This window comes from Rhipicephalus microplus, chromosome 6 (genome assembly GCF_043290135.1).
Source record: "Rhipicephalus microplus isolate Deutch F79 chromosome 6, USDA_Rmic, whole genome shotgun sequence".
NCBI classification, from domain to species: Eukaryota; Metazoa; Arthropoda; class Arachnida; order Ixodida; family Ixodidae; genus Rhipicephalus; species Rhipicephalus microplus.
In genome coordinates, this window is record NC_134705.1 from 53,386,488 (window position 1) to 53,399,090 (window position 12,603).

Sequence of the window (12,603 nt, forward strand, 5' to 3'; positions counted from 1 at the left end):
ATAATCTCGACAGGCGTGTTATGTAAGAACATGATTACCTACCACGCTCGTAATGCGCTCGTGGTCGTTTCCCTAGATTCACATATACCAAATTTGGTATTACGTGACCTGATTGGATGCAGAAGGCATGTTACTAGTGCAAACATGATATTCTTGAAATGCGTGCCACGTAAGAACTTGACTACATGCCACGCTCATGATGCGCTCATGGTCGTTTCACCAGCCTCAGATATACCAAGTTTGGCATCATGTGGTCTGATAGACAATGGTGGTATGTACGTGTGTATGTGTGTATGTATGCGTGTATGTGTGTGTATGTGTGTGTATGTGTGTGTATGTGTATGTGTGTATGTGTGGTGAAAACATGTTAATTCTAAGATTCGTGCCATGTAAGAACCTTACTACAAGCCACGCTCATGATGCACTCGGAGTCGTTTGGCCACCTTCAGAATACCTAATTTGGTATTTTGTGATGCCAATCGACGACGAACGTATATGAGTGGTGCAAACATAATATTAATGACATCCGTTTAATGTAAAAACATGACTACATGCCACGCTCATAATGAGCTCGTAATATGGTATTACATACATGAAATTAGCTTAATATATACCAAATTTGGTATTACGTGACATGAATGAATAAAAATGGTATGCGACTGCTGCAGAAATTTACTATGACATGCGCGTTACGTGAGAACATGAATACATGTCATGCCCCGCCACGGTGGTCTAGTGGCTAAGGTACTCGGCTGCTGACCCGTAGGTCGCGGGTTCGATTCCCGGCTGCGGCGGCTGCATTTCCGATGGAGGCGGAAATGTTGTAGGCCCGTGTGCTCAGATTTGGGTGCACGTTAAAGAACCCCAGGTGGTCAAAATTTCCGGAGCCCTCCACTACGGCGTCTCTCATAATCAAATGGTGGTTTTGGGACGTTAAACCCCACAAATCAATCAATGAATACATGTCATAATCTGATGCGCTCGTGGCCATTTCGCTAGCTTGAGATATACCAAGTTTTGTATCACGTGACGTAAATGGACGAAAAGATAAATGACACAACCATGATAATCATGACTAGCATATCACGTAAAGCATGACTGCATGCTACGCTCATAGCACACTCATGGCCGTTTCGCTAGCTTTACATGCAACAAGTTTGGTATTATACGTGAATGGAAGACAAGCACAATTGGGAGGCAAAAACATATAATGATGAGATGTAAGTCATGTACGGCACAATTTACGTCTGCCTCGTAACGTTGCGCTGATTATAATGTGACAATTCAACCTTTCTTCCTTGTGCTTCGCGTATCACCGATTCCCACTGTACGTGCCATCTACCAACTTTTCAGACCATAGATAGTCCCGATGTCAAAAATATACCTTGTAGTCAGTGTTAGGCACGCTATATAATGAAAAAAGCACTTGTATTTAATCCTGGAAACAATACTTGTTTGCTTAACTTCGATGTTCTGTAATGTATATCTACAGTCACCAAAAATTGCAAAACCTGATTATAACAAAAAACGAGCGTTACTGCAAGGTATCGGTCCTATATAAGAGACGACCATGTTGCTGGGTACTCTAATTTTTTCATGCAATACAGTAAAACGCGCCGCCAATGCATACAGTGCACTAAAGTATCTTTTTTCGGGAGTGGGAAGGGTGGCTAGTTACACCACTGTACAGAACAAAAAGTCGTCACGCTCAGAATGGCAAGCCGATCAATACTTGCCCCGCTTTTTGCACGCGCAAATGACGCACGAAACGCACTCACAGGTACAGATGAATGGAAATAGGCGTCTCAGTTGTTACTTCACTGTGTCTGAAAGACGCGCCCTTTTCGAAAACGGAAAAGAAGGGGCTCCCGTCGGAACGACGGCAAATAAAGAAGTTGTTATGTGAAAGCGCCTCTACTTTACTCTGTCACACACACACACACACACACACACACACACACATATATATATATATATATATATATATATATATATATATATATATATATATATATATATATATATATATATATATATATATGTGTGTGTGTGTGTGTGTGTGTGTGTGCAGTATATATATATGTACATATATATAGTATATATATGATGTGCAGTATATATGTATATATACTGCAAGGAATAAACAAGACAGACAAGAACAAAGTCAGATCAGAACAGTCAGCCCGCAGCAAGGGTGCTGCGGGCTGACTGTTCTGATCTGACTTTGTTCTTGTCTTTGCCTGAGTCCCTGTGTCGGTCTTAGACATCACACTCTGCTATTACTGCAAGCAGGGTCGATGGGCCACATGACAATGTTCTAGTGGGTGAGGCTAAATGGAACAGTTGAAGTATCTGGTGGACGATGCTGGCTGCATCGCTGCGGTCAGAGCGAGGCACGTTTCGCCTCTGCCTGGGTATACGTCTCTGGGTTGTCTGGTGGCTGGAATCAAATCTGTCTCTCGGGTAGGTTTACACCAGTTGGGAACTTTTTAGAACTTGCCCACGACGTCTATGGTGGGCGGTGTTGGCTGTACCGGGTGGTCGGTCCCGGCCACGCTGTGCCTCCACGTGAAGATCTTCGTCGGTGTTTTCCGTAAGTCGAAATTGTCTCTGTCACTGCCATCGGACTTTTCCACCCTGTGGTGTCTTGTGAAATATCGCCAACATTGTCTCTGGTGGGCTAACCTTACTGTTTCCAGATCACCGCTGTTCTTGTTGACACCTGTCAAACCGTAGTTGTACAAACAAAGCAAGGCACTGTGCATTCGCAACCACTGAATGTCGCATTGGGTTGAGTTTGCCGCGCTGTTTGGGAAGAGTCGATCAGTGGCAGTGGGATCTTCTATCTGTTACTGAAGAAGTGGCGACGAGCATCTGTGCTGGTGAATAATGCACCCCAAGCCCTTGTGCAGCTCCGGTGTGCTCTCCGAGATGCTCGTAGCGGTGGTCCTTGACAAAGTGCTGCAAGCACTGGATTTGTAGAACTCAGACGTCTCATCGCCAGGAGGGCCCTCAGGCTCCACCATGAAGCCCTCGATGACACTGACCGCTGCAGTCACAGGCACATCTGAATCATCCATGGAGGTAGCACATAGAATGCTTTGCGCACAACAAACTTCCTAGTGCTCCCCTTTCAATAGGTGTCGTGGTGGTCAAGCGTGTGGGTCTACGGGTCCGCTGTTAAGGTGTTCAGTATGACTGCTGCCGGTGACCTCAAGTGTCTAAGCGATGACAAGCATCACAGAAGCTGTCTATATATATGTGACTAGAACCACTCTCGGCCACTGGCAGGGTTCTTTTAGCGTCAGTTGCCGTGGCAGAGTTGGAGCACCTCTTGAGCAGGGGCTTTGTACTAGGAATGGCTGCACACGTCTCTCGAGGTTCGGTCTCTATGAAAGACGCGTCAGGTTCATGGGTGGTGACATAGCCAACGGGGCCGCAAGCAGCAATCGGACCTGCACCCCACTCCACTAAAGACTGCTGCATGACGCCTTCGTACCTGTGCCAAGCCGCGGCACCATCTAGAAAGTGGTCCATGGCCGCGCTCCACTTCTGCTGCTCTTTCCACGCATTGCGAGCAGCGAGAACGTTCACGGTGGCCACCCAGTCGGCGGCGGCATTCTGGAACGCGTAGAATTTCGGTAGTTCACAGAGAGTCGGCGATGATTGCACGGCAGGCGAAAACACACATAGTGTCAACGCGAAGCCGCTCAGCAGAACCTCAAGCTGCAGAAGGATATTACAGAACTCTTGACGTTGCTCGGGTGTGCTCGCCTCCAGGTCGTATGAGGCAGCTACGTCCAGCATAGCATCGGCAACGCTGAATTCCGGAAGAATAGTGGTTAACATGGTGGTGTTCGTCGCTCTCACAGCGTTGATCGCGACACGGGGTCGCGCGATTGTCCGCTGCAAACCCACGGGGCGGTCACGGGTGAAGCCTGAGGAGGCGGATTATCAGTTCGACGAGTCTGCCACAGTCCCCACGGTCACATTGTCGCGATCCACGAGCGAGAAAGTATGGACAGCGTTCCTCGGCGGTTCGTATGTCTGGAGAGGACTGGCAACGAAATGCAGGCCGTAGGAAGCTTGAAGAGCATTCCCAAAGGACAGGAGCCCGTGCGTTTTATAGCCGCAAAGTGGTAGCAGGGTGTCTATTGCATGATGCCCTGTGTGGTATTCGTCGGCCCTCAGATGCAGGAAACCCAAGTTACGAACAAGAAAACACAATCATCGGCTTGACACAGGACAATCACATTCCCAGTGAATCGCTTATGAATACAAATATCCATTTAGCCTTAACTCATGCGTGAGAGGATGAGTGTGTCCTGACTTAAACGTCCGACGAGCCTCACTCACAGTACCGCAGATGTAGCGACGGTGTCCGCACAAAGCGGATAGTTGCAATGATGAAGTCGTGCACAGGTGCATGACTAGACGAAGACCCGCTCGTCGTGGAACGTGCAGAAACACGCTGGCGAAGACTCACTAAAACGTGGCACCACGGCCAAGGTTAGCTTGGATTGTGCCGGGACTCTTGGGACGTTGCACCAAGGCCGCAATCGCAACTCCGCGCCGCATGCTCGAGCCCAACAGGAACAGCTGCTAGGTCAGCCCATAAAGCTCGTTCGTTCCCGGAACACCAAGCTCAGTGCGACTGGTATGGTCGCACCAGCTCGAACCCTGTAGAATCTCGGACTGAACGTCCGTCGCTTTGGGTGGCTGGCCTTGTTCTCGCAATCCGGCGACGTTCACCAACTCGAGAGCTTCGCGAGCGTCTCTTGCGAGTACACCAACGTCGTCTTTTCCGGCATACTCTCTAGTGGGTTACAGTCTTACAATATTACCACTCCCTGGTACTGCAGAGGAGGCATAGATGCCGTCTACTGGTGGTTCAATGGACACCTGAAGCGGCGGCCGATTTGATGACTCCATCGCCAAGGAAGCATGGTCGGCATTCCTAGATAGAGCAGCCCGCACTGCCGACGACCCACGAGGCTACGGACAAAAGACTTCAGCCGCAAGGTTCAGTTCTCAAGCTGCGCCATCGTAAGGAATAAACGAGACAGAGACAGCATCTTTGCAGCGGGCCGGCTGTTCTAATCTGACTTCCTCCTCCTGTACCTCGCTTGCCTCGCATGCATATATGTGCCAGAGTCCCTGGTTCTGACTTAGTCATCGCCAATACGTATACATATAATATGAATGATGGTGCCCCTGACGTTGACACCGGCGGCAACATATATTTGAGAGTGTTATATATTTTCTAATGCAATAAAAATGTGAATCATCGGTGAGCAAAGAATGCAAAGCCTAATCAGGCTCAGAGAATAAATTTTTCACTCAGACTGCCTAGCCTTTTTCTCAGCGGATTTCGTGAGGACTCACATACATTAAAATTGATTCAGTGGAACGCTCAGACTGACGCTCACCAAAATATCACTGAGGCATGCTTGTCGAAAATTCTTCTGCGTATGAATGAGCCCAGTGAGTCGAATCGCGAGTGCATCAGAAATGTTCCAATCAATGCTACTTAACACCAGCATCTTGCATAGTAGCGTCATTAGGTGGCGAGCTCGAAACTAGTTAATAAAAAACGAATGACCTGTAAGTGGTCACAATCAAGTGTGGACAATATTGTATAAAGACATGGCTCGAAAAGGCATAATTGTTTAGATATGCCCGTTGAAAACTTTGCAATATTGCAGGCACTAGACCAAGGTGACCCACCCCTCTCCTAAACTCAGGCTTATGATCAATTAGAAATATCCAGGCTTATAACCAATGGCGTGTTAAAGTATGTGTATGTAGACGTGGGTATAGACTTGACTGGCTGTGAAAGGGGGCAGAAAGAAGGCTTCTGGTAACACTGGACATAGTTAGCAAAGGAAAAGAACATACTTTTTATATAAGTTAATGATCGCGCTGAGTCTATTTCGTTCAGATTTAGAACTTATGGAGCAGCGGATACCTTTTCTTGTTGTTTTTTCTGATCGCAGGGCCCAACTACGTGCTAGTGAGTACGGGTAAGCTCACATAGATAATTCTGGGCTTGATCTGAGTAGGAAAAACTCGTTAACTATTTCATTCTATTCTTTTACAGTTGATAAATTCAAAATGTAAGTACTATCTTTCAAAAGTTGTATGAGTTTATATGTCAACAAAAGACTGACTGCGCCCTTTATTCGTTCGCGGTAGCTGGCTCCGAGGACAAAATCATGCTTTAAATGCGAATCATTGTCTTGAGTACGGAAACACTTTTGACGTCTATCTATCTATCTATCTATCTATCTATCTATCTATCTATCTATCTATCTATCTATCTATCTATCTATCTATCTATCTATCTATCTATCTATCTATCTATCTATCTATCTATCTATCTATCTATCTATCTATCTATCTATCTGTCTATCTATCTATCTATCTATCTATCTATCTATCTATCTATCTATCTGTCTATCTATCTATCTATCTGTCTATCTTTCTATCTAGCCGCCTACGCCTGGGCGCTCTCATGATCACCCCCTAAACTTGGGTTACACCGAAATAAGAACCGATGGGTGATATTGTCTGATGAATAAGAAGCGCTGGTCATAACATGAATAAAGTCACCATCTCGTCGCATACGTCAAACACTTTCCAAAAAACCGTGGCACATACCCGGGGGCGGGTATGCGTAACTGCTATGTGGGTATGTGCCTGAGGTGATAATTTTATATGTACCCAGCCACGGCGAAAAAGCACTTAAGTAGTTTTGACGCGCAAGCGTGAGGCTTACATTGGCAGCGCGGACCGGACGACTGCAAATAATTGATTTCAGTATCCCAGCAGGAATCAAACCCGAGCATTCTGCGTGGAAATCCAGTATTCTACCAGAGTCACGCCAGGTCTCGGGAATTCTTTGCAAATACAAACTAATATTCATGAAACGTCAATTATGGTTGCAGTACTGGCTATCAAATTTTATAAACTTTACATTAGTACTCCTATAGGCCCGTTTACATTGACCCGACGAGGGCGCGTTGAGTCGAAATAAACAGGTTTTCTGGACTCGCCCTCCCCATGTCTAAGCGGACGCGTCGGGGCGGAGAGTCGTCGCGGCGAGTCCCATCAAGCCGGAGACAGGGGGTAGGTTCACCGAACTCGCCGCGCTCAGAAAGGGCATGTATAACTGGTCGCGCTGAGTTGACGGCTCGTGACCTGTCCCGCCCGTCGCGGTCTCCGCTTCCCCTGTCCCCATCACTCCAACGTTGCTCTTTCTCTGTCGGCCGGTACGCGCGCGCTAAGCACGATGACATCCTCGCGGGCTCCACGCACCATGTGGACATGTGATGAAATAACGACGTTGCTAGCTTTAGTCAACGAGAAAAAACTGAGTGATTTGCTCGATAGCAAGCGGCAAAAAGATAAAGACATATTAATGGACCTGGAAAGATGTTTGAAGGAACGGGGCCTGACATGAACGTGGGAGCAAATAAGGACCTTTTGGAAGAATTCCGGTTCACGAAGTCTCGGTAGCCAGTCTTTGGTGCGGTGATTGGTATGTGAGTACCATCAATCGCTCCAAAAATTTGAGGTAGGTGGCACATTGCCTCAAACCGTTCAGCAATTTTTTTGCTTCATTTGCTGACGGCAACTTCACATATTCTTTTGCCAGGTGCGTTGTCGCCGATTGGCAAAACATATAAAAAAACTTCTTTACTGTTGATTTGTGCACGCCGAATTGGTTGGTCAAAATGCGATATTCTCCACAACTTGCTAATTTGTAGAGAGCCATAGCCACCCTCTTGCTGAGAGGAACAGGGGTCCGCACGTAGTTTTCACAAGGAGACATGAATGGCGCCACGGCAGCAACAAGGTGGCAGAAATTGTGCCTCGACATTCTAAAATTTTCCCGCCAGTCATTGTCATTGAAGTTGGTAGCCACAATTCGGTCCCACTAATCTTGGCACCGTTCTCGCACCACACGGCCCGCTTGGTCGGTGGTGCTGTACACTCCAATCCTGCAAGGAAATATAAAAAAATAGCAAATTACTTTAAATTTTAAGCATAAACGAGGCACAATAGAAATAGAGGTGTAAAATTACGGCAAAATAGTATGCGGCCGTATGAATTTTTACGTAAGCCGATAGAAATTTTACTCATAAATGTATATTGCATTCAAATTGAAATTACAAGCCCTCAGATTAAAAATTCATCGTGTAAGGATCTCACTGTCCAGTTCAAAAGCCACAAAAATCAGATTAGCCAAACAGGATGAGCGTATGAGGCAGGAGGAACACGGTGCACTTAATTGTGGTGGAACTGTGCACTTTGTTCCAACAGTTGATGAGTGTCTTTAGTCATTTTCATTTAAAAACTGCTCATTGTTTTCAATTTAAAATTTTCAACGAGGTTCAGGGCGCCGCTTAATTCATATTAGCGACAAGCCACAACTATTGCAAAAAATGACTCGCGTGTAGGGCTTCAAAGGATTTTCCACAGCATAAGGTACACAAATGAAAGGCGTTACAAACCATGAATCTCGGCGAATTCCTGGAGAGACCAGCCAGGGGTGAACAGGGGACGGTGCATCAGGCTGCGGATACGCCTGCGGCGAACGCTGTACCGCAACAAAACCACTGCTGTCATTGCGTTGTGCAGTGTTAGCCAAGGCACCAACACAACCATAAAGTACAGCTGGTGCAAATTGAGAAAAAATACCAAGACAGCCATCGCGGTGGCGGAGCGACAACTGCGTAAACAACCGCAGCCCACAGCGGCGAGAGGCGAGAGTGCAGGCTTGGAGGAGCGGAAACCGATACCGGAAGACGGGCTTTCCGCTCGCCTCGACGCAAAGCGTCGCTGCGACCACCGCTCACCTCAACTCGTCCGTGCGAGTTCATATAAACTCGGGCGCGTCGAGGTAAGCTGAACCCGCCACTCAACTCAGCCCGCCCCGTCGCGTTCATGTACACGGGCCTTATGATAAAGCCATTCTGTCGGGTTGACGCTAATGATGGTTAGGTGCCATCCACTGAAGTTGCTTTCTGTAGCAGTGTTGAGGGCTAGCGTCCTCGCGAGCCCCGGTGAAAATACGAGCGCCCTATGTAAGCTTACCTCTTCTGGTGTTGCTAATATCCACATGCTTTCGGCACTCTTACGCAACTGCAAACAACTGCTACTATGAAACTGCATCCCATGCTTCCTATAACATTTATTTACAAGGTACTTGGGATCTGCCAAAAAGTTTCACATCTCCGTCAACGAATTGATCTTGTTCCTCACCCATTCGAAAGTTTTTTGTGCCTAACGTGGTTTTTAATGGGCTCTGGGATCGCATCAACCATGATCAAGACGCGATGTCACGCGATGGCCTCGAGGTATGACGTAATGTTCTGTGGTGACACAATTGTGTTATAAATTTCACCAATGTACGATAATGTGATGACGTTATATTGTGGCGTCAGCACACCATGGTAACATATTGCGTCACTTGTGTTGTGGCCGACGCCATGGAACGACAATGTTGACGATCAGTCATCGTGCTTCTTGATGCTTTTTTGGATTCACTTCACTACCTCTATTTGCACAGAGTGGACACTGTATTATTTTCCATCATTATATTGTAACGTCGTTATATTATAACATGTCCTCTTGTTACACTCCCTCTTGGCTAACGATGCTATATCCGTACCTTCTCATTTATACAGACGCGTGTGCGTCAACACCAGCGGTTAAGCAGTCATCACGGTATGACGCTACTGTATGACGGGCTTATGACGCCAGAGATGACTGAATTATTGTGATTTAAAGGCATCACTGTGAAGCTGTAGTTATACGTCTCATGACGACAACATCTCATAACATCGTCGCTTGCCAAAGTCAGCCGATCCCAGATGCAGTGCGAAACAAGGCACGTTGTGGAAAGGTTACAGTCCCTGCATCCCAGAGGCGTAAAAAACCGCGTTATATTACCACGTTCCATTCCTCAAGCTTTTTATCGCCCATATACAAAGCACGATTCTCAGCGCAAACCGCGCCTGCAGTTTTCGAGAAGCTTTAGGACTGTAGTCAATCATTTCGATAGAACACGCCCACTCCGCGAACTGTACAGATTATTCTGGAGCACTCGTCACTGCTAGCGATAACGCTAGAACATTCGATGGCAAGAGTGTAAATGCTGACGCACTTCGCCGCTTGTCAGTAGTTGATCGACGGCCGACGCTCCATTCGCCGCTTACTTGGCGCCGGGATTCCCGCGACCAGGCACGCTGCCAGTCGTCGACCTCATCTTATCGAGCATCAAGCGAACCCCTGGACAACCCCCCGGCTCTGTCCAGGCCTTCATTGTGAGCCAACGCCCGGGCACCACAGCGCAAGCCGTGGGAGCCAGGGCCAGGACGAAAGTGCGATGGCTTTCGCCGCGCCACCGCCGAAAGCTCATTGCTTTAACTTCAGCGCTCCAGAGGGGAGCACTGTCGACGGCATCATAGATGAGCTCGAAGCAGTAACTGGCCCAGCCGGTACGAAGTCCCTTCAGCACATGGGAGGTGCAAAGATCGGCACCGCAGCCGCGAACGTCCGTGCAGCCACCAAGCTGAAGAGCCGGGGCGCCATTCTCTTGAACGGCGAATCAGTTCCACTAGTCAGCGTAGGTCCTGAAATAGTCCACGTCACAGTCTTCCGGGTACCGCTGTGGGTAAGCGACGCAGCCCTAGCGACTGCTCTCTCCGCCTACGGCAACGTGCAACATATCCACGCGCCAGTGTTCAAGGGCCGCCCTGGGGTTGGCACAGGTGTCCGTGTGGTGCGAGTGAAAATGAAAAGCCAAATACCGAACTTTCTGACAATCCAAGTCTACGATGTCATGTGTGACTACCGGGGTGTCAAGAAAGTGTGCTCTAAGTGCAGGAATGCTGGCCACATCGCCAAAGATTGTGCCACGCCCCGTTGCACGCGCTGCAACGTGTTTGGACATGCCACAGAGGGATGTGCAGAACCGTGCCGCAAGTGCTCGGGCAGCCATGCAACAGCTGACTGCGTACGTCCGAAGTCCTTCACAGCGGCTGCAGCAGCGGCAACCAAAGAACAAGCGTGCACCGACCTCACGCCCGCATTGCAAGATGATTATCCGGCGCGCGAGCCCGCGAGCAACACTGACACAAGCGACACTGGCGCCCATGCTGAACCAGAAGACGCAGGAGACCTGCCTCCCCTGTCTGAGAAAGCCTCGTCAACTCTTCACACTTCGTCCGAGACCAGCGACTTCTCGTCAGACACCTATGAAGAACACAACTCATCCAAAGCCGAAGCCCCAGTGCCCGTACTTAGCAGAGACTACGAGAGCAACAGCTCTGACACAGTTGGCACCACCAGTAGCTCCGAGGCGCTGAGAGCTTCGATGGGACGCGGCACCCGAACGAAGGGACGTGCAGGCGCTCCGGTCATCAGCTCAGACAAGACCGCAACAACGATTATGCCACCGACAACGACGAGTGCCCGCGCCAGCAAGTACTCGGCTCAGACCCGCAAACTGAGCCTGTCAAACCCCATTTACCAGATTACAGGTGCGGCCATCAGTGCAAGTGTCGGTGCCAGCGTCATAGAAATAGACCGTTCAGCCACCAAACGAGCCCACCCACCGACCACGGACTCTGAGGGCTCTACAGACAGTAGTAAGCCCCAAAAACGCGCTAATGCTCTGACGCCATCAGAGCATTTATCTCTTTAGTTTTGTTCACTCGTTGAGCGCTCACCCCACCCCCTGCAAGGGGTTTCTCTGAAGTTTGCGCGCACTCCCCCTATTTTCAATATGGCTACGGTGCATTTTCTCTCCTTAAACGTCAGGGGTTTCAGACGCCGAGATAAGCAGAGAGAAGTCATGCACTTCGCAAGGTCACATTATGTCGATATCTTTTTTTACAGGAATGTAATTTTAGAACCCCTTTTGATGTGCAATCCTTTTGTTCACACTTTGGAGTCAAGGCCTTTTTTTCGCTGACTTATTCAAAGATGTGCGGAGTCGGAGTTGTTTTTTGACACTAGCGTTACGTCGAAGAGCACACTCTGTTTATGGTTTTGACGGCCGCACACTAGCAGTAGACTTTGACCTTCACAGCAGACGAGTAAGGGCACTCGTAATATATGCCCCAGCTCAACGTGGGGGCAGGGCCGACTTTTACAATTCACTCGACTCATTTATGTTTGACAGTTACCCCACTTTCTTAGTTGGAGATTTCAACTGTGTTGAGGACACCGACAGAGATGCGCGCGGACGCAGACAAAGCAGACAATATAGCGGAGTTAGCGCATTGCGACAACTCATCCGCAATTTCAAGCTCAGGGATGCGTGGGTGGGCACTCACGGGAATGACGTCGTTGCATCCTGGCAACGGGGTCTCAACATCACCCGGATAGACCACTACTATTTTCCAGAAGTGCTAGCCGCTCATGTCCTTATTTGCGAGGTCCTACATTTTCCACCGGACGTTCCATGCATTACAGACCACTTTCCAGTGTCTGTAAAACTTTTCTTTGAACAATCCACTACATTTAGAAACCATTGAAAAATGGACACCACACTCGTACACGACCCGGAAAGCGTAGCGTTACTACGCAATG

General features: G+C 48.3%; 1 protein-coding gene across 1 annotated transcript in view; it reads left to right on the forward strand.

Annotated features, from left to right (window-relative positions):
* LOC142765847 (uncharacterized) overlaps positions 1-12,603 on the forward strand; it is a 173,609-nt gene that overhangs the window by 12,248 nt on the left and 148,758 nt on the right. The window contains exons 3-4 of the mRNA XM_075867653.1: positions 5,997-6,023; positions 6,101-6,116. Coding sequence (XP_075723768.1) covers positions 5,997-6,023; positions 6,101-6,116 — 43 coding nt within the window. The remainder of the gene's footprint in view (positions 1-5,996; positions 6,024-6,100; positions 6,117-12,603) is intronic.